Genomic DNA, 23281 nt, shown 5'->3' on the forward strand with positions numbered 1-23281 from the left:
AGTCTAAATTGCCAGAATTCACATCAAATACAGATACAGAACACAAGCATCTGTATCCCAGCACTCCTGTGGCTCTAACAGGAGTTAGAGACAGAATCCATAGCAGCTTGCAGCTGAAAAACAACAATGACGCTCTCAAGTAAGGTGAACCATGAAGCCTGACACTCAAGGCTGTCTTCTGTCTTCCACATGCGTGATGTGTCAGATGGACCCGCACTCACACAGGAACATCCCTCCTACTCTTAAGTCATGGCAACATGATTTAGGTATGCAGAAGTCAGGCATACTTTATTGCACAAACACTACATTTTCATATAAGAAACTCGACCCATTTCCCTTGGACACCAAGGGATAATTGCAGTGAAGTTCTATAAACATGATGGCAAATAAAATTCTTGTTTTCAAATCCAATGGCCTCTGGGGCAGATGGCCGCAGCCACCCCATTTCCCCACGAACTTCCACTCTGCATGCACCCGCCTGACAAAGGAGGAAACAATAGAAGGTTTTCTTCCTGTCCTTCATGCTGCCCTGGCGCTTCTGCCATGGGAGAACAAACCCAGAGAAGCCAGGAGGAGCGGCAGCCCATGCTCAGAAGCCTCTATCTGGACCGGCTTCTTGGGACGCAAGCTCTGAAGCTTTTCCAAAGCAGGACAGCTCATGGAGAGACATGGAGGTCAGAGAACAGACATGAAAGAAGATTGCTGTCAGGGAAGCCACAGAGAAAGCCGCATCTAAACCAGAACAAACAAGAGCTCCTTCCCGGATTAAATTAAGACACAGAACTGGGAAGAGGATGACTCGGAGCCTCCTTGTGGAGTAGAAGCCAGACTCGAGGAAACTTTAAAGTATTCTGAATTTTAAAAGTCAAAGCACATTAGTATTTTTACTTCTCGTAGCACAGAAGCAAAGACACAAAAGCCCAGTAGCCTCACTGACTTGGGTGATGCTCAGTCACAGGCCCCTGCCTCTGCCCTTTAGTTCACGCTGGTCTTGAGTGCTCTGGAGCCTGCAGTTATGGCGCCAGTTTGAGCATGTATAACAAAATGCCAAAAAAAAAAAAAGCATTATTACAATTTCTAGGATTCAACAATAGAGTGGAAATGGTAAGTGATTTTTCCCCTCTCCTCAACTATTTACATTCTCCAGAAGACACACAAATCTATCCAAAATGACAATCCTGGGGATGGGTGGCAGCTATTCGCTGCTTTAGAAAGCCATTCCTTTCGGAAAAGAAATGCTGTTCTATTCAGAATGTGGGGGGAAGTGCCAGCAGGAGGCGTAAATTTCACCTGTGAAACAGAGCGAGTCCAAAGAAAAATACTAGAGAGGCAGAGATTCTGGCTTCCCACCCACGGTCTGCCTCTCTTTCCTGCCCAGACCAGAAAGTCAGCTAACTTCTCCCACACAAGCAGGGATCTGCTTCCTACAGCAGGAAGAGGCTATTTAGGGGGCTACTGTAGCAAAGGATACGTCCCCTCTCTTTCCACGTCCCTTTGAGAACATGCCTCGATGATAATATATTACATTATATGCTAATTATGTTTGTTATATTATTGTTATTATATATTATGCTATACAGCTATAATAAAGTTATGGGAAGAATTAGAAAGGAAATCAATCAATAATTATGCCCTGGCATGTGAGGATGCTGGCAGACACCCACAGAGCTAGGTGAGTTCTGTCCCCTGGGGATTTAAGTGGCATTTGTCATGCTCCATTCCTGGCAACAGCAGGCACTGAGATCACCCAGGCATACATGCATGTGACGGGCATTAAAGCCAAAACATGACTGTAAGAGGCAGTGTTGGGCTCTGGAATTCAAAAGCTGATAATTAGCAAATTATTTTATTGTATTTTTCTCTTCAAATCCACACTTTAAATTTAGAAATTTGTTGGAGAGCTTTCTGGCTCAGCCTTGCCTTTGGTATTTGCTCTGAGAAGGGGGCAGTGGGTTAAAAGCAAGAAATCCTAATGTCTCTGGTCTGGTGACACAGGGATGGGGAAAGATCTCCTTTGGTGGCACCTGAACTAAAAGCAAACTATTAAAATGTCACAAAATTCTAAGACTACACTGTAGGAACAGATTATTGCTTTTAAAATGCAGGAGAAAGTCAGACTTTTGAAGATTATTTACTATGAGAAATAGAAGACACTTTTAGAAAGCAGGTGTTTCACGTTCTCAATCTACACACGTCTCTTAGGGTTTCTACTGCTGTGAAGAGACACCGTGACCACCGTCAAGTACAACATTTAATCAGGCCTGGCTTACAGTTCAGAGACTGAATCCATTATCGCCATGGTGAGAAGCATGGCAGCGAGCAGGCAGACATGGCACTAGAGAGGGAGCTGAGAGTTCTACCTCTGGATCGGCAGGCAGCAGAAAATGAATTGCCACACTGAGGCTGGCTTGAGCACATGAGAGACCTCAATGGCCACCCTCCAGTAGCACACTTCCTCCAACAAGGCCACCACTGCTCTAAAAAGGCCACGCCCACTAACAGTGTCACTCCCTATGAGCCTCTGGGAGCCATTTTCTTTCAAACTACCACAACAACTACACAGGAAGTAAGGAAAGTGAGGCTACAGGGAGAAACTCAGTCTGTAAAGTACCTTGAGATCATGGTCATCAGCACTCACACAAAATGCTGGATATGATGTTGTGTGCCTGGATTAACATTCCTCTAGCTGAGAAGGCAGACACAGAAGACTCCCTGAGCTCATAGACCAGCCAGTTAGCTGAATCAGTGAGCTTTATCCAGGTTCAGTGAGAGACCCTGCCTCAAAAATTAGGATGGGGAGTGACTGAGGAAAAAGCCCAACATTGACCTTTGGTGCACGCGCGCGCACACACACTTGTTTTAATTTTCTTAAAATATTTTATGTGTGTTTATTTGTGTTTGTGTATGCATATGTGTGTACGCGTGTGTGTTTGTCTCTCTCTCTCTCTCTCTCTCTCTCTCTCTCTCTCTCTCTCTCTGTGTGTGTGTGTGTGTGTGTGTGTGTGTGTGTGTGTTAGAAGCCTTTAGGTTATGGGATAGCCTGAAGAAAAAAGTAATTAAGGACAAAAATGTAATCCATTTTCTAATTTAGAGAGGACAAAAAGGAGAGTGGATGCTATGGATTAATAATTCAGTAACCCTGTGAACACATATAAAACCCATCCCCGGAGGCAGGGCAAAGGGCAAAGAAAGCATCTATCTGAAGGAGAACTCAAGGGGTCTTCATGGAGCAGAAAACAATGAGCTACACCACAGAACTCAAGCAGACACGGGGGCTCCTGGAATAATCACACACAGAATTGCGATATTTTAAATTAGCTAACCCTGATGCCTAAAGAGACAACATTTTAATCTAGAGAGACTGTTGTGTAGACATAGCATTGTGAAGGATTTGGGGTTTTGGTTTGGTGAGAGGGGGTCCCTTTTTGGTGTTTTGAGCCACAGTCTGATGTAGCCGAGGCTGGCTTTTTAACTCAGAAGCCTCCTGTCTCCGCTTCCCAAGTGCTGGGGTTAAAGGCGTGATATGAATGGGGCCCGGAGCGTGCATACACATGAAGTGAACATACATGCATGCATGTGAATGCCTACAGTTGGAATCTAGAACCTTCCTCCTTGTTCATCAAGGAAGGGCCTCTCAATTGAGCCCAGAGATCATGAGTCCAGAGTCCAGCTAGGATGTATGTGAGGGTCCAAACTCTGTTCCTTATGTTTGATAAGAAGATGCTTTATTCACTGAGCCATCTCATTGGCTTATACGTTTTGTTGTCCGGACCAAGTAAAACAAATGATTAAATCAATCACTTCAGAAGCCATGAAAATAAAATTGTCAAGATCTCTCATTCAGAGATCTAAATGTCAGAAAATGGAGAATGATGTCTACAAAGTTTTAGGGGGAATTTTGTTTGAAGTTTTAAAAGAAGAAGTGACAGAATGCCTGCCTAGCATTCACAAAGCCTTAAATTCCAAAATAGCAACAACCAAAAGTATTAAGAAGGAAAGAGAACAAAGAAACTGAAATTGCTATCCTGGAACTGAGTACCAGGGTTGCAGAGAGATTGACATGCACATCCCATGGCTAAAGGCACTGAAAAGCTTACTCCAACTGACAAAGAAAGAAACGAAAACAAAGACGCAACAAAGAAAGCGTAATTTAAAATGGCAAAATCTAAATGATACTTCTGGGTTTTTAAAGCAATTGTTGCAGGATATTTGATAATACTGTGAACCCTGAGATGGTGTTGTTTATTGGAAAAACCTGTTTCTAGTTGTGCTGTGGCTCAGCCCTAGCACACTCCTGTAATCCAAGAACTTTCTGTAAACAGGGTTAAATAAAGTCAACCACAGTTCAAGAGACAGAGACAAGCAACTAGTTAACACAGAGTGAACATAGGAAAACAACCATACAGAGTGAAAGGAAGTCTGCAGGAAGAATAAAGTCACACACAGGAAGTAGAAAGGAGGTACATTCAGTGTGAAGGGTTTTTAAGACACTGTGGAGAAGGAGATGGAGCTTCTTCCTTCTGGGACTTTGGCTAAGTAGGAAGGTCAACTGGGTGCTTTCTCTCCCTCTCTGAGCTAGTAGGCTTGCCCGCCCCCCATGATGTGACTACTGAGTCTTTATTGGTAAAATTGAATAGTTGGGATTTTATTTTAAAACAACACACACTAAGTAGATTTAAATTTGAAAATAATTTTCAAAGAAGAAAGCATTTATGAAAATAATAGCAACACTCACAAATCTCACCTCTTGTGCTGCGTGCCAAAATAAGCTCTAATGGGTCAATTTCTGTGTACTCTAATTAACTATTTTTAAACTAGAGATGTACATTTACTTTAATGTCAAACTAAAGTGAAAACTAAATCCGGGAAGAGAAGGGAAAGATGAGGAATACAGCAACAGAAAGACTGAAAACTTCCATAGAGTAAAAAAAATAGGTATAAATAAAATACAGAAATATATCATGCACAGAGCATAAATCTCTTATGTGTGATATATATAAACTTCTGATAAATCAGAAAGAAAAGTAAAATGCCAATGGAAATATATTAAAAGTCAATTTAGAAAAGAAAAAATACAAATGTTAAAAAATCTAGCACAATGAATGAACAAGATTAAGGCATCAATTTTACTTCTTACGGATGAAGTTTTGAAAATGGGGGTGGGGAATATGAACCATCTCAATGTTAGGGTCAGCTGTCACTCTTGCATGATGCTAAAATTAGAAGAGACATTGTGACAGATTGTCACACAAAACACAGCAGCATTTTGAATGTTCTGTGATGAAGCACCTCTGCTTCTAGGAATTTATCTAAATAATCAGAGGCCTAAACACACCCAGGGAGCATGCCAAAATCAAAGATGATAAATAACCCACGTGGTAAAAAGACAAAACAAGTACATTAAGGAACATCTCTACGATCTACTGTGCCTCAGACACCATGTTGCAGAAGAAAAGCAATTATATCCACAATCTTCCAGATGTTGTTTAAAGTTGTTACTCTGTATCCAAAAATGCATAACAAAATTGCTGGATATATACATATAAACACACTAAGAAGGAAAAAAATTACTAGTAGCCATCTTTTGTGTGCTGAAATGACTGGGGATCTTTCTTTTCTGTATATTCATTTAAAACATGTAAAAAGAGCTCTCAGAAACTCAGAATCCCCATTCTTGGGGTCATATAAACAGGAGTGTAACACAATTGGCATCTGAACTCTGCCTACTTCCAGGTCTTAAACTGGCACCAGCCAAGCATAGGGCAGGGTCACAATAACCAAAGGAGAAAAGTCATTAACATGAACTGCAGGCAAACTAAAAGTGAAGGTGCAGTCCCAACATTCTGGAAAATTCCATGTCCAGATACTCCAGATGGGCCAAGATAGACAGCAACTAACCAGAACGTCCAAAGAATAGCTGCGGATGGCCAGAAAGCCCCATGAAGCCACAAGAGCCCAGCTCATCACCACCGATGTTGAAGCCCCAGTGGAATCTGCTTCAAATGGGTACCAAGCCACAGTGAGCATCTGTATAGTTCCTGGGATGGATTCTGTGAACTCCAGATCAGCTGTCACAGAAGCATGTGCTAACCATTCAGTTCTTCATTTCTAGTAACTATTTAGAAATTCACTTATTGGGCTGGAGAGATGGCTCAGAGGTTAAAAGCACTGGCTGCTCTTCCAAAGGTCTTGAGTTCAATTCCCAGCAACCACATGGTGGCTCATAACCATCTATAATGAGATCTGGTACCCTCTTCTGGTGTGCAGGCACACATAAAGGCAGAACGTTGTATGCATAATGAATAAATAAAACGTTTAAAAAAGAAACTCATTTATTGATACTGCAGCAGAATTTTACTAGATTTCTCTAATAACAAAATTTAAAGTAATATTATTTAAGAAAATATTAATATTTAAGAAAAACTCAACTACTTAGAGATTTTAAATTAACACCCCAAATTATTAGGATATAAAACAAAAATGGTTTAAGTGTTATTGCAGATACATGTTCCTACCCCCAATTATTAACATATTTAAGATTTGCTTTATTATTTCTAATTATGTGGTGTGGGGCATAAGGATTCTGTATGTGGGCATGTGCTTTTGAGTATTGGTACTCACAGAGGCCAGAGGTACCAGATGCCCCAGGAGTTAAAGTTAGAGCCGGCTGTGAAAACCCAAAATAGGCGCTCAGAAGCCAACTTGGGTTCTCTGCAAAGGCAGTACATGCTCTTAACCCCTGAGCCACCCCTCAAGCCTCTGTGTGTGTGTGTGTGTGTGTGTGTGTGTGTGTGTGTGTGTTTAACATATATATATGTGTGTGTGTGTGTATGTGTGTGTGTGTGTGTGTGTGTGTGTGTGTGTTTAAAGTCTGAATACTATGTACTAAAACTTTAAAAATGAGTCCATGGCTAGGGAATGTAGCTCAGTGGTACATTCTAACATGCATAAAACTATGAATTCAATTCATAATATTGCAGGTAAAAATATTTTTAAAGTGATTCCAAATCTTCACCCCAAGGAAAATTCATAGTTTAAAATATTTTCATTATAAGGGGAAAGGAAAATGCACATAATAACTCAACCTTGCACTTTAAGACACTGGGAAGAAAAAGAATAACTTTTCTTAATACAATGAAACTAGAGCACAGAAATACACTTAAGGAGAAGTGAGTCTAAAAAGCCAAGAACAGACTTTGACAAGGCTTATGTGAAAAAGAAAGAATTCGTTGTTATCTTTTAAAAGCTGTTAGTAAATCTTGTCTTCTGACTTTAAAGCACGACCTTCTCCTAGGCAATTTCAAACACCCTGTGGGGTTCATGAAGGACCTGAAGAGTTCTTACTGAGAAGCAAGTGTCCTCCTTTAGATGAAAGGTCTTGCTGCACTTACCAGAGAACTTTCCAGATGGCTCTTATATGCCCCCTTCCCCACCCAACCCCCTCACTGGGAAGACACTTTTCCAGTCTCTGCCCTCTGCTTCCTATAACTTACCAGTGAAGCGTATGTTTCAATCAAGGATGACCTTCCAATGGTGTTAAAAGGACAAGCGTGGGTTCTGCCTAACTGAGAGAAGAAGGTAGCAATGACAGAAGAGTGCTGCCATCTCCTCCAACTTTGGCTGTGGTGCTAGCCAGCTGGAAATGAGTGACAGAAGCAAACATTTCAGTAACAGACTACATGAGACTGAAAAAAATCTTCAGCAGATCAGGATGCTCAGGCTTCTGGAGTTCCAGGAAGGGTAATGCCCGAAGAGAACACAAAAGCTACAAGCTGAAGCTCCTAACTGTCTCAAACAGAATAGGGACTGGGTGACTGACCACCAAACAGAAAAGGGACTGAGTGACTGACCCCCAAACAATAAAGGGGCTGGGTGGCTGACCACCAAACAGAAAAGGGACTGGGTGGCTGACCCCCAAACAATAAAGGGGCTGGGTGGCTGACCACCAAACAGAAAAGGGACTGGGTGGCTGACCACCAAACAGAAAAGGCACTGGGTGACTGACCACCAAACAGAAAAGGCACTGGGTGACTGACCACCAAACAGAAAAGGGGCTGGGTGACTGACCACCAAACAGAAAAGGGGCTGGGTGGCTGACCACCACACAGAAAAGGGGCTGGGTGGCTGACCACCAAACAGAAAAGGGGCTGGGTGGCTGACCACCAAACAGAAAAGGCACTGGGTGACTGACCACCAAACAGAAAAGGCACTGGGTGACTGACCATCAAACAGAAAAGGGGCTGGGTGGCTGACCACCAAACAGAATAGACACTGGGTGGCTGACCACCAAACAGAAAAGGGGCTGGGTGGCTGACCACCAAACAGAAAAGGCACTGGGTGACTGACCACCAAACAGAAAAGGCACTGGGTGGCTGACCACCAAACAGAAAAGGAGCTGGGTGACTGACCACCAAACAGAAAAGGCACTGGGTGACTGACCACCAAACAGAAAAGGAGCTGGGTGACTGACCACCAAACAGAAAAGGTGCTGGGTGACTGACCACCAAACAGAAAAGGCACTGGGTGACTGACCACCAAACAGAAAAGGCACTGGGTGGCTGACCACCAAACAGAATAGACACTGGGTGGCTGACCACCAAACAGAAAAGGCACTGGGTGACTGACCACCAAACAGAAAAGGTACTGGGTGACTGACCATCAAACAGAAAAGGCACTGGGTGACTGACCACCAAACAGAAAAGGTGCTGGGTGACTGACCACCAAACAGAAAAGGCACTGGGTGACTGACCACCAAACAGCAAAGGAGCTGGGTGACTGACCACCAAACAGAAAAGGCACTGGGTGACTGACCACCAAACAGCAAAGGTGCTGGGTGACTGACCACCAAACAGAAAAGGGGCTGGGTGACTGACCACCAAACAGAAAAGGTGCTGGGTGACTGACCACCAAACAGAAAAGGAGCTGGGTGACTGACCACCAAACAGCAAAGGAGCTGGGTGGCTGACCACCAAACAGAATAGACACTGGGTGACTAACCACCAAACAGAAAAGGTGCTGGGTGGCTGACCACCAAACAGAAAAGGTGCTGGGTGACTGACCACCAAACAGCAAAGGAGCTGGGTGGCTGACCACCAAACAGAAAAGGTGCTGGGTGGCTGACCACCAAACAGAAAAGGTGCTGGGTGGCTGACCACCAAACAGAAAAGGTGCTGGGTGACTGACCACCAAACAGCAAAGGAGCTGGGTGGCTGACCACCAAATAGAAAAGGTGCTGGGTGGCTGCCACCAAACAGAAAAGGTGCTGGGTGGCTGCCACCAAACAGAAAAGGCGCTGGGTGGCTGCCATCAAATAGAAAAGGTGCTGGGTGGCTGCCACCAAACAGAAAAGGTGCTGGGTGGCTGCCACCAAACAGAAAAGGCGCTGGGTGGCTGCCACCAAATAGAAAAGGTGCTGGGTGGCTGCCACCAAACAGAAAAGGTGCTGGGTGGCTGCCACCAAACAGAAAAGGTGCTGGGTGGCTGACCACCAAACAGAAAAGGCACTGGGTGGCTGCCACCAAACAGAAAAGGTGCTGGGTGACTGACCACCAAACAGAAAAGGTGCTGGGTGACTGACCACCAAACAGAAAAGGCACTAGGTGGCTGCCACCAAACAGAAAAGGTGCTGGGTGGCTGCCACCAAACAGAAAAGGTGCTGGGTGGCTGCCACCAAACAGAAAAGGTGCTGGGTGGCTGACCACCAAACAGAAAAGGCACTGGGTGGCTGCCACCAAACAGAAAAGGTGCTGGGTGACTGACCACCAAACGGAAAAGTGCTGGGTGACTGACCACCAAACAGAAAAGGTGCTGGGTGACTGACCACCAAACAGAAAAGGTGCTGGGTGACTGACCACCAAACAGAAAAGGTGCTGGGTGGCTGACCACCAAACAGAAAAGGTGCTGGGTGACTGACCACCAAACAGAAAAGGTGCTGGGTGACTGACCACCAAACAGAAAAGGTGCTGGGTGGCTGACCACCAAACACAAAAGGGATGTTGCTTTGCAGATAAGGGAATTAAAGCATACCTGCCCCTGAACTCCTGCCCCATGTATCTAGATATCATCTGAGCGTAATAAGAGATAGTAAAAAGCTATCTGGTACATGAAGTGTGTACTCAAGAGAGAATGGATGTTATCAGAAAGAGTTGCTCAAATTGTCACACACACATGCATGCACAAAGACACACACACACACACACACACACACACACACACACACACACACACACAAGTTTGTGAATGGGCTTTTGGCTCCATGTGGCCTAGGTTTGACTCTTGGCTGCACAACTCTATGACATCAGGGAGTTAATTTTTCAATCTATAAAATGAGGATAACTGTTTCTTTTAGCGTTTTGAAAGCATAAGTGAGTTAATAAATATAAAGCATTTAGATCAGTGTCTGCTGCACAAGTGGCAGTCATGGCATGTTGGCTACTCTTATTATTTCTAACATCAGTAACAAGGAAGTGCAGACCAGCCATCCACAAATGAAGAAGTGGAGACATCTCTACATAGCCAAGCAGTAGTGAATGAAAATTTGCTCCTCTGCTCCATGAATAATACAGGTAAAAGAGATATAAAATAGATCAAAAGACAAAGAGTTTTTTTAAAAACAAACAAACAAACAAACAAACACAGCAGTCTTGTTTAAATGACAAGAATCTTTTAAAAATGGACCATGTTCGGTAAAAATATGAATTACCTATATTAGTTCAAGAAGTCTGCCAAGTAAAAGAGAAAGATACCAATGAAATAAAAATTTATCAGTGGCCTTGGGGGAAACTGGGAGACACCTGAAGGAGCACATGCTTTTGAGCCTCCGAGACAGAAAACCTCGAGATGAACAATAGCTGAGTTACTGGCTTGCAGACAGGTTTCCCCAACCTCTGTACATAGTGAAAGCCACTCTTTCTGTGTACATAGGGAAAGCCACTCTTTCTGTGTACATAGGGAAAGCCACTCTTTCTGTGTACATGAAGTTGGGTGAAATTGAGTTACATATCAATGTTTTTCTCAAATGTTTCATTACTCCAGGGTCCCCTACTGTCCCTAACAGACTATAGAATTCAAGTGAGGTATCCGTGGCAGCCTGAAATAGTTCCTCGCTGCAGAGCTTCTTCCGGGTACTTCTAGATCTTTCTGAGGATCAGGCCCAGAGCCTTGGGGCTCTGGGAATGTTCAGTCATGCAATCAGAAGATTAAGGTGGATCCAAAAGCCAAGAATGCACAGAAGGAAGAAGAGGAAAAGAGATTAAAAACCGAAGAGGGGGCGGTATACAAAATTGCCATTGTAATAGCAACGCAGAACAGGGCGCAGCATGTTGCCCCTGTGGAAGCAGAAATTGATTCAAGCCTTCTAGGAAGCAATTGGAAAGAAGTGTGATTTGGAACATTAAATGCACGTTCACTTTGACCTAATAATCCGCCTTTCCATCAGTCCTTCTTAGGAAATGAGTCTGAAATGAAGATAAAGATTTTCATACAAAGATAGATTTAATATAATATCTCCTAGCAAACAAAACAAAATGAAAATAGGAAAGCATTTATGTGAGAAAGGCAAAATTATTTAAATAGGCTATGGAATACTGGTATGGTGCATAACTAATAACAAGCAACATTGGTGGGGGTGAGAGGCAAAATAACGTCCAGGTCTTTGGTCCTTTTGAGAGAAAAGATGACATACAAGCTCACATATATTTGTCATACAGGAAATGGACATTACAGGAACCTAAAATAAACCAATCCCGACCTGGTTCTGAGGCTGTAAGTAAATATTAATTTCTTTTATGTATTTCCCTGATGTCTCTCTGCATTAAGTTGTACTGTTTCTATAATCAGAAAAAAAATAGATATCCAACCCTTACTGTACATAAATACACATTCATACACTGAGGGGAAAATGCAAGTCCTCATACATCCAGGACAAATACAGTCATAACACAGGGAAGAATTGCTTTCCTTCAAGCCTGAGTCTCAACACAAATGCACTTTAAAGCACAGAAAACAAAACAAAACAAAAAACACACCAGCCAAATCCCTCAGTGAAGACAGGCAAGTGGCTTCTTGGGGTTTTCCACACGCCATTAGCTACAAAATTCAGCACCCATCTTTTAAAGTGGGGCTGTTTTAGTGTCTTGTTTGGAAGACTACTGACACAGAGAGATGTGTTTTTAAAAGGTTGACATGCATAGTCTCTCTCTCTCTCTCTCTCTCTCTCTCTCTCTCTCTCTCTCTCTCTCTCTCTCTCTCTCTCTCTCTCTCACACACACACACACACACACACACACACACACACACACACACAGTGTAGTGTGCTCCCAGGCAGATCACGAAAGCGAGTCCCATGGGTGCAGCTTTTCCCAATCCTTGTCCACCCATCCACCCTAAAGGCCTTGGTACCTATTCCTGGTGTGTGGTGCTGGGGTCGTTGGTGAGCTCCAAAGTGTCCTGAGCACTGCCGAAGTGCCGCTGCGGTCCTCCTTGCTTTCCTTCACCACCAGCCTGCACAGCCAGCGAGAAAACTAAGTTATTACACTACATTGGAAGCCAGTGGCTGGCAGGCTAGGCATTGCGCTCCAAACACAACCAGGGCATCTTCGTGCACCCCAACTCCCTGGGTTGCTCCCCAACCTTGGAGTTAGGGAGGAAAAAAACCTTAGAACAAGAAAACCAGGTGTAAGGTGGGGGAGTCCTGGAGCCTGGCGGGAAACCTCGGAGGCAGGTTCCTATTTGCAGCTCCCTCACCCACAGCGACACTATCAGGAGTCCTCAAAAACCCCGACGTGTCACTGCCCACTCCATAACATGCCACCCAGGCAAGCGTCGCCTCTCCGCGACCCCGGAGACCCCGACCCCGCCCCAACCTCAAGGAGGTGTTTGGCCAAAAGTCCGTGAGTGGTCAGTCAGACGGATCTTCCCGCGGGGTCGCCAGGAAGCAGCGCCCAGAGAATGGCTTGGGTGCACCTGACTTAACGGGTGGAGCGAGCTGAGGCCGGGGAATTACCTGGAGCGGTGGGGAGCGTCCGCCGGCCACCAGAGCAGACGCAGGAGGAGCAGCAGCAGCAGGCTGCCTGCCAGGATGAACAGCGTGCCTACTAGTCGCATCCTGAGCCTTGGGCGCCCTAGCCGCCAGAGCTGCCCTGGCGAAGCGCAGCCCGGGCGGCACCGACTCGCCGCTCCGGTCGCCGCCGCTGCCGCCGCCGCCACCGCGGCCGCTGCCACGCACACCCCCAGCGTTCAAAGGCGGTGGCGCGGGCCCGCACTCTCAGGGACAGCCGGCAGCCCAGCCTGCAACAGTGTTGCCGGGCACCTAGCCGAGGAAACTGCGTCCCGGCTCGCTCGCTTCTTCCAAGCCAGCCCCCGGCCGCCGCCGAAGCTCGCGGTCCGCTAAGAGATGACGCCCCTCTGAGCTCGCCGCCTGTCCTCCCGGAGGCGCTCCGAGCCGCTGCGGGCTCTGGTCGCTGCAGCCTCCGCTGCCTCCTGCCGCCGCCGCCGCCGCCGCCGCTGCCGTGCGGGGTCACCTGAAGGTTGGGGCACGAGCTCCCAACTCCGCGCTGATTGGGCTCCAACTTTTCGGGGCTCTCACCTTCGCCTGAGGGCGCGCGCGGCTCTTGGGAAGCCCCACGCGGCCCACCCAATCACCCTGCGACTCTGCTAGTTCCCTGGGCTAGGACCTGGAGGACTGAAGAGAAGAACAGAAAGGGCCCACTTCAAAAAGTTTGCAAATGGAGTTGCTCAGCTGTATCCTCCCACGTGCGTGAAAGCTGCTAGGGACTTGGTGATGTTGGAGTAGACCTTGACATTGCATGGAAGTAGTCACCTTCCCTCCGTGAAATGCAAGCAGCTCACACCAGTTACCACGAAATCTTTAAGGGTGACTAGTCAACACACCTGTGACCAGATCCACTCCTCCCTGCTTTTAAAAACGTATTGGACACCTTGGTGTCTCATACTTTGTATTGTCAATGACCAAGAGTAGTGGTGGCAAGGAGCCTATAACTCTTAAAACCTGAAATATTTACTGTCGTATATTTTTCAGAAAAACAGACTTACCTACAGCCAGTGGAGACAATCTCTGTATTTTGAATTCTTGCCTAACCCAGAACCTAATTGGAAATATAATGAACATCAGAGTTTCAGCCAATAAAAAGAAAATGCACCAGCCAATCACAGGCAGCGAACTCATCACACCATGCAAATAAGGCAGTTACCTAGACTTAGCCAATCAGGTGATCCCTCTACTAAGCCTGTTTGTGCCCGCCCACCAAAAGCTTGCTACCCACTGCTGGGCAGCCTCTACTGTTTCTGGGTGCTCCCTGATTCATGAGTGCTTCCTTGTTCAAATAAATCGTTGAGATTAAGTTGTCTAAAATAGTTTTTTTTTCTCTCATTGCTATAGGCTGATAGGCAGTTTGAGTATTGAAACTCTAGCTTCTAAGTGTGCTTGGATCCAAAGGGTGACTCTCTCAACACGAGGCTAGAGAGCTGGTTCAGTAAAGCACCTCAGTTTGGAAGTACTGGCTAGTCAAGGTTCAGGGGGGAACTCTGTGCCAAACAATAAGATGGAGAGTGATAGAAGACTTCAGTTAACACCAGACACACACACACACACACACACACACACACACACACACACACATACACACACACACACACACACACAGCAGTGGGCTGTGACGGTACAGCCAAAGGCCAACTAGTTGCCCAGCAAGAGTTGAGAGTCACCATGAACTTTACAACGCTGAAACTCTAATCGTGAACTCATCTGCATCTTTTTTTCTCTCCTTTATTAATTTATTCTTGTTATATCTCAACGGTTATCCCATCCCTTGTATCCTCCCATTCTTCCCTCCCTCCCATTTTCCCCTTATTCCCCTCCCCTATGGCTGTTCCTGAGGGGGATTACCTCCCCCTGTATATGTTCATAGGGTATCAAGTCTCTTCTTGGTAACCTGCTGTCCTTCCTCTGAGTGCCACCAGGTCTCTTAAAAGGTTGTCTTCGCCAGCTACATCTGTGTATGGGGCCTAGGACCTTGGTTGGTGTTTCAGTCTACGTATGCACCCCTGGGCCCTGGTTAGTCTGTTGGTCTTCCTATGTAGCTCCTGTCCCCTCGGAGTCTTTCTATCCTTACCCCAACTCTTCCACAAGTTTCACATTGCTCCACCCAATGTTTGGCTGTGAAACTCAGTATCTGTTTCAATCCACTGCTGGGTGGAGCCTCTCAGAGGACTTCTATCCTAGGTTCCTGTCTGCAAGCAAAGCAGAGTGTTGTTAATAGTGCCATGGGTTGGCTGTTTCCCATGGGGTGGGTCTCAGTTTGGGACTGTCATCGATTGGGTATTCTCTCAATCTCTTTTCTAGCTTTATCCCTGCACATCTTGTCAGCAAGGTAAATTTTGGGTCAAAGTTTTTGTGGATGGGTTAGTGTTCCCTTCCCTCTTCTAGAAGTCCTGTCTGGCTAGGAGGTGGCATCTTCAGTCTTCACTACCCCTCTATTAGGAGTCTTAGCTAGAGTCACCCTCATATCTTCCCAGGAGCCTACCCTGTCATAGGTCTACAGCTTGTCTCAGCGATGCCCCCACCCTCAGTGTCTCTTCTCTCTCCACGCCCATGCTCTTTCCACATCTGATGGCCACCCTCATTTCCATGTGGGTCTCCTAGTAAGGAACACAGGGGCTGTCTCTGACATGGAATCTGTTGCCTGCCTTTTGATCACTTCCCTCTGGTGGGGCTGCCTTGCCTGGCCTCCGTGGAAGAGAATGTGCTCAGTCCTGATGCGATTTGATATGCCAAGGTGGGATGGTGTGGTGGTGCTCCTCTTTTCTGAGGAGTAGCAGAGGGAGGAAGCGAGAAGGGGTGTGGGATTAGAAAGGGGGCGAGGCTACAACCAGGATGTAAAGTGAAGTTTTTAAAAAAATTTTTTAAAGGTGTGTCATCCTCCCAGAACAAGGACGCTGGCTTCAGATCATGTTGAGTAGTATCTCCTTTATTTGCTAGAATCCCATTTATTGATTAGAACCTCACTTGCTGCATAAATGTGAGTCAATGATGGGGTGATAGAGTCTGGCTTTCCAATTATTCATTTATCATCATTGTGTCAGCTCTTTCAGCCTTAAGCTATCCTGTCCAAGCAGGGTCCACTATCTGCTCTAGCCCCCAAGGTTGGGCAAGGCTTCCTATGCCGTGTCCCTAACTGCGGGTCACTGACATCCACCCACAAAGCACGGACCTCATGGTGTTTGTCAAATGGATACTTATTTTGATCATTTGTTCTACTTCTGAATGGATAAGATTGTTCCAAAATGAAACCTCGGTGCTCTGTCATTGTGGAGGGAGAGAAATCTTAATTTACAATATCTCTGAAGGGCCAAAGAAATGGCTCAGTGGGTAAAGTGGTGTACTGGAGTTCAGATCACCAAGACCCATGAAAAAAAGCTGGGCATGATAGCTCAGCCCTATAACTCTGACAATGGGGCATGATGAGGAAAGGCAGATCTCCAGGGCTCAGTGCCCGGTCAATAGACCCAGGTTTACCAAAAGACCTTATGCCATAACTATGGCAGAGAGCAATAGAAGAACACACCCACTGTCATTCTCTGACCCCCACCTACACACACACACACACACACACACACACACACACACACACACACATATTTAAGGATTCCTAGTCCCCTTGTGGTCATCTGTATCTACCATAAAAATACTTGGTTGAAACCAAACCAGAATTTAACACACAGTAGTTGACCAGTAAATGGTCAATGAAGTGAAACCACTGTCAAATTAATGTTATGCTTAGAGATCATGAAGCTGAAAATAAATGTGAATAGAGATACAACCTCCCTCTACAGCTCATCACTGTCATTAAAATATGTACTAATCAGGAAATAGAAAGGCTGCAGCTCTTACACACAGTCATTGGCAATTCAGTTGCTTATTCTGCATATGGTGCAAGTAATGCCACATTCTGACAGCGCTAAGATGATATAGTAGAGCTGGCTAGATGACCCAGTGGATAATGCACTTGCTATGAAGGCCTAGCCACCTGAGTTTGACCTCTGAACCCCTGGGGGAAGGAGAGAACCAACTCCTAAGGATAAGCCTTGACCTCCACACACATACCAGGGCACACCCCGTGTGTGTGCTTACATGGAGGATAACAATAAAATAAAAAATTTAAAGCATAAAGGTTACATAAAGAAAAATGAAATGGTGACACAGTTCTACGTAGTTAGGTGTGCACTCCATCTCTTAAGTGCATAGGTACAGCACAGTCATCCTCAACATTGGAGAGGTTGCCTGGCATCGAAAGCCATCCTGAATTGTATTTCTGTGCAGATAAGTCATACTGACAACGCCCTGTAGAAAAGTTAAAGGGCGTTAGGGTATCAGTCAGGAAGCTGCAATTGTATCTCATTTACTAAAGTTTAATATCCCAGCACAGCTGGGCTCAAGGCAACTGCAGGAGTCATGCCGGCTTTGGGTTCCCTAAACACCCTTGCTGCAAATGGAGTTGCTTTGTATCATACCAGTGGCTAGAGTCAGGGGACTCACAAAAGCCCATTTTAATTGGAAAACCAAGTGTGAATTAGCAATGGGAATTCAGACCTGAGCCTTGGAATCTGACAGTGGGAAACTTTACCATAATTTTTGGGATTTAAGTCTTGCCTTGGTTTGATATGAATCGTCTGGTAAAGCATGAAGTCGAAAAATAGCATTTATCAGTTGAAAGCTGACATGAACTGTCTACTTGTAGGTTTGACCCCAAAGATCTCCTCCAGGGAGGATTTGGGATATGGAAAGTCCAGGAATACAGACCTGAGCTCAAACTTTTGTGCCAAAGCAGGGTGTGAACAGAGAGAACACAGTAACTCAGCCTGTTCTGGAGGGCACTCCCTGTGATTTCCAGGTGTATTGTGTCCCAGGACAAGGAAGTGGACCGTGCATGTGTGGATAGTGGCAGAAGCAATGAGAGTTCTTTAAGAAAGAGAACGTTTTGGGAACCAGAGAACAGGAAAGGCCTGAAGCTCAGTGGCTCTGGGTCAGGAGAGATGTGCTTGATGATGAGTCATTTACACAGGGCCTGCTTTCTCCTGCATGTGTTTACTTACTTTATTAATCAGGGTCTCTAGAGTAACAAAACTTATAGAACCTCTCTCTCCCCGTGTGTGTGTGTGTGTGTGTGTGTGTGTGTGTGTGTGTGTTCTGCCTAATCCAACAATGGCTGGCTATGAATGGAAGGTCCTAGAATCCAGGGGTTGCTCAGGCCATGATGCTGTATGGCTCAGCTAGTCTTCAGTATATGCTGAAATCCCTCCCCCCCCCCCCCAAAAAAGAAATAGGCTCTAATGCCCATGACAGCAAGCAGGCCAATACCTTGTTCCCTGTCTTTACATAGGCTTCCAGCAGAGGGTGCAACCCAGATTAGAGGTGCATTTTCCAAACTCAAATGGTCTGAATTAAAGGTGTGTCTTCCCAACTCAAGATCTGGATTAAAGTCACATCTTTCTATCTCAAAGATCCAGATTAGGATTGGATCTTAAGTCCCTCATGAGTGTGCCCTCCTTTTGGTGTTCTAGTTAATTCTAGATGTGATCAAGTTCACAACCAAGAACAGCCATCACAGCTAACTTCCATGTTCTGACCCTTGGTAGTAGTAGTGGGCTTCCAGCTTCTGCCACTGGCTTTTTTCCACGTGGTGTGTGTGTGTGTGTGTGTGTGTGTGTGTGTGATGTACATGGTATATACACACATGTGCACGTGGGCAGAAGCCCTGCTCCATTATGCTCTGCCTTATCTCTTTGAGACAGTTTATTTCAAACCCAGTGATCCTCCTGTCTCAGTTTCCCACAGCGCTGGGGTTATAGGCACAGGTGTGGCCGGCCACACCTGACTCTTTCACATGAGTGCTAGGGATCTGAACTCGGGTCCTCATGCTTGCACAGCAATCACTGTTACCCACTGAGGCACCTCCCCACTTCTAATATGTTAATGTTGATTCCCTTTCTCTGCCTTACTATTCTGCCTTATGGCCAATATTTGCTTCTCTCATGGTCTTTGCTAGTCTTCATTCATCTTTTTCCTCTGAATGATCTTACTTCAAGAAAAATTATTTTTAAAAGAAAGATTACGGCATTTTTATATTTTAAAAATTGTCTGAATAAGTGAAAATATTCTGGAAACTTGAAGGTGTTTCTATTGGAGCATCTAGCCTTTTATAGTAGTAACAAGTGGCATTCAGCAACAATAAAAAAAGACAGCTCAAAGGAAACTTAGAGGTGTGTATGATTTTCATGGGCACAGATATTAAGATTTATGAAGAAGGATACCAAGTGCCAAGTGTCTAAACAGTGTGTGTGTGTGTGTTAGATAGATAGACTGATAGATGATAGATAGATAGATAGATAGATAGATAGATTGACAGATGGATAGATAGATGAAGATATAGATTGATAATAGGTGATGGATAGATAGATTATTGATAGATGATTGGTTGTTACATAGATAGATAGATAGATAGATAGATAGATAGATAGATAGATAGATAGATAAGTGATAGATAATGGCTAGATTGATTAATAGCTGGATAGATAGATATATGAATAGATAGATTGATTGCTAATAGATAAATGATGGACAGATTGATGATAGAGAGATAGATGGATAAGTAAATAAATAGTCACATAGAGGATAGATTGATTAATAGATAGATAGATATATGAATAGATAGATTGACTTATAATAGATGATAGATAGGTTGATTGATGATAGATAGATAGATAGATAGATAGATAGATAGATAGATAGATAATTGTAAAATATATCTATATCTAGATAAAAGATGGAGATATCTCCATGGACATATGAATTGAAATAATCAATGTAAGGAAAGGAGTGACTGTTGTGTGATATGAAGGGCTGATGCACCAGGGAGCCTTCATTGATGTGACATTTTCCCCTTTCTCTGTCTAGAAGACAAAGAATCTGATGTCTCCAGACTGCTTGATCGGCTTTTGCAATATTAAAGATCTGTGAGAACTGCAGGACAATACCACATTCATAACATTAAAGCTGCTCCTCAGAGAGGAGATTCAGAAGAATAGTATAACTAAGGCTGCATATTTTTGATAAATCATAGGATATAAATACAGCAGAAATGATTTCAATAAATCAATGACTTTGCATGAGTGACACCTCTTCAAATATGTCTTATTGTAGATTTTAGTCCACTATTAATTGAATGTAAGATATAGAAGACAGTCTAAAAATAAAACTGGTCTAACTTTAAGAGTAACTAAAATTACATAAGAAAATATGGTAAAAATCATGTACCATATAAAATATATTTTTAATGTAAAAACATTTAAAATTCAAAAACATTGCTCTCTAAAATCCATTTAAGAGATCATAAAAGACCAAAGAGAAATGGAAGCCAGTTATCAAAAAACTGTAGGACTGATGCTAGGCAGTTAGGTCTGTGATCCCACTGCTCAGTGTCCCTATGTTTTATAAGAAACTGAGAAGCAGAAATCAGTAAAGGAAAACTCCCCAAAATTTTTAAACAGTTTGACTTAAAGGAAGAAATTTCTATCGAATTCCTCCCATGGTGAGCCTCTGCCCAGTCTACAGTGTATAAAAAGCCTGGAGACAAAGGATGTATGTAAATTTGGCTCTGAGGCCAATCAGTCCTCTCCTTGGAAGAGGGAACCTATATGTACCCTGTGTTGCCTCCTCTCTTGGTTATAGAGGCAATTTGGGGGTCTCCATTTTTCCCTCTATTTCTTATCAGTTCATTTGTCTGATAAGTAGTATGTAGAATCTTTTTCCCTCTTCATTTTGAGGGCCAGCTTCAAGATGCAGACTGCTCCAATCCTGTTAAAGACGTTCATTTCACAAAACATTCTCAAAGCTAAAGGGAGAGGGGCACAGGTGTCTCTCTTTAGAAAAAATATCTTCTTCTACCAGGGCCTCAGATAAGGTCAGCATTACAGAGAGGTCACAGCCCCATGCCACAAACTCTTAAGTGTCTATCAAGGTTGGACCAGTTGAACAAAATGCCAAGCTCAAGATGTGCTTTAGATCTGTGTGGATGATGTAAAAAAGTTTACAAAGGCCTATAATACTCAATCTGAAAGACCAAAGGCCATGGGTGGACCATTCACACCCACGCATCCACCCCACACACAGCAAGCATCATAAAAGATAAGAGCGGACATTGTCCTTCTAGGTTCCCATGTTCTAGAACAAGAAACCAGATGGACAGAGATAAGTAGGGATAGTTTATTAGAAAATGGCATGCACACTTCCAAGGCGGGAGCAAGACAGAGCAGAGAGAACGTGTAGAAGCTCAAACAACGTTACTAAAAACAGGAGCTTTAATGTCACATTTCCCAGGCTTTGTGGTCATATTTATAAGCGCAGGCTTTCTCAGGAATGCAGTTACATGTGATTCCACACTCAACCTCATACATCACTAGAGCCTTTGATCTCCATCCCAGGGGTGCAAGCTTTAGTGTAGTAATGTGGCCCAGGTTGACCTCAGACAGTTCAGAGTGTCTCTCTGCACCTAGGAAGATGTCTCCAGGCAATCCTAGCCAGCCTCACTGGGGGGTTGCTGCCTTCCTCTTTGTCACAGGTGTGAGTCGAGTGCTAAGTCTGCAGCCTTTGTAAGACCTTTCAGGTCTCACTCTGCACTGCTATCCTGCCTCCAGGGCTCCCAACTGATGAGAGTCGGTGACGAGGACCTCTGTTTCCAGTGATTAGAAGATCCTGCCAGAGGAAAACCACACTACAATCCACAGACCTAAAGAAGCTAATAACAAGGAGGACCCTAGGGAGGATGCTTAATTCTCATTCAGGAGGGTAAACAGGATAGACACCAGTAGCAGTTGAAGAGAAAGAAAAGGATGGGAGTCTACCATAGAGGTCCTCTGAAAGACTCCAACCAGTGGGGGATTGAAGTAGATGCTGAAACTCACTGCCAAACTTTGGGGTGGAGCACAGGGAGTCTCATGGAAGAATTGGGGATAGAAGGACCTAGAGGAGACAGGAGCTCCGCAAGGAGATGAATAGAGCCAATAAATCTGGACCGGGTGTGGGAGTGAGGGTGGGGGTGGTAGGTTTGGGAGGTTGCTGGGCCTGCAGAAACTGGCGCACCAACCGAGGACCATGCATGGTGACCACCTTGACTCCCTGCTCTGTTGTAGTCGACAGGCAGCACAGTCTCCTTGTGGGGGTCTCATAATATGGAGAGTAGGGGCTGCCTCTGACACAGACTCTGGTGCCCACTAATTGATCACTTCCCCCTGGTGGGAGGCCTTGCCAGGCCACAGAGGAAGAGGATGCAGGGAGCCCAGATGAGATGTGATAGGCTGGGGTAAGATGAGGAGGGCTACCCCTTTCTGAGGACTAGGGGAAGCAGAAGGGGGTAAGAGGAAGGGAGGATGGGACTGGAAGAGGACAAGGGAGGGGCTACAATTGGGATATAAAGTGAATAAATTAAAATATGTTTTAAATAATAAAAAAAAGATCCTGCCAGAGTAGCTGTGATCTTCAAGTACTGTTCATCTTGGGAAGAAAAGCTGTATATATGTATAATGTATGTGTAAAATGCGTGTATGTATATGTACATATATGTGTGTGTGTGTGTGTGTGTGTGTGTGTGTGTGTGTGTGTGTATACATAGTGGCTCCTGAGCAAAGCTGGTCTGTCATTGAGATCTCATTCTGCATCCCTTTGACTCCCCAGCCCTTGTGATCTCCCTTGAACGGATTCAGAGGAGACACAGAGAACAAACTGAGGAAGACAGGATAGTGGACTTACAGTAGAGCAGAGAAGAGCACACCTTCAAGGGGTGAGTGTCGGCATGAGGTCAGCATGAGAGACCATCCCATCAATACACATTCTAACCAGACTTCATACTGCTGAAGTCTCTAGGACAGACAGCCTTTCCTCAGGCCTGTTTTCTGCCTGACAGCCCCTTTGCAATGGCTCTTATGGAAAACAACTGTAGTATGTGGCTGTTTGTTATCAGAAAGCCGCTGACTAAATGATGGTTTCATAAAGTTTACATGGTAACCTATTAATGACCTTCCAGACAGACCTGTCTCCACCCAGGGCCACAGCTATTAAGGCCAACAAGTAAGGGGAAGCCCCAGGGGCAACAGGTTCTTTCTCTGAAGATGAGATTTTCTCATGGAGTCAGGAAATGTCAGACAGCACCAAGAAAGCAAAAAGGCGCTATGTTTCCTAAAGACACCTCAGACAGAGAAATCAAAGACA

At 44.7% G+C, this 23281-nt stretch overlaps 1 protein-coding gene across 1 annotated transcript in view; it reads right to left on the reverse strand.

Annotated features, from left to right (window-relative positions):
* ST8SIA6 (ST8 alpha-N-acetyl-neuraminide alpha-2,8-sialyltransferase 6) overlaps positions 1-23281 on the reverse strand; it is a 149380-nt gene that overhangs the window by 121414 nt on the left and 4685 nt on the right. The window contains exons 2-4 of the mRNA XM_084781441.1: positions 14053-14105; positions 13004-13681; positions 12400-12501 (exon numbers count right to left, since the gene is read on the reverse strand). Of these exons, the coding sequence (XP_084637567.1) occupies positions 12400-12501; positions 13004-13104 (203 nt within the window). The 5' untranslated portion in view covers positions 13105-13681; positions 14053-14105. The remainder of the gene's footprint in view (positions 1-12399; positions 12502-13003; positions 13682-14052; positions 14106-23281) is intronic.

The sequence above is a fragment of the Acomys minous genome, assembly GCF_964271855.1.
Source record: "Acomys minous genome assembly, chromosome: 5".
NCBI classification, from domain to species: domain Eukaryota; kingdom Metazoa; phylum Chordata; class Mammalia; order Rodentia; family Muridae; genus Acomys; species Acomys minous.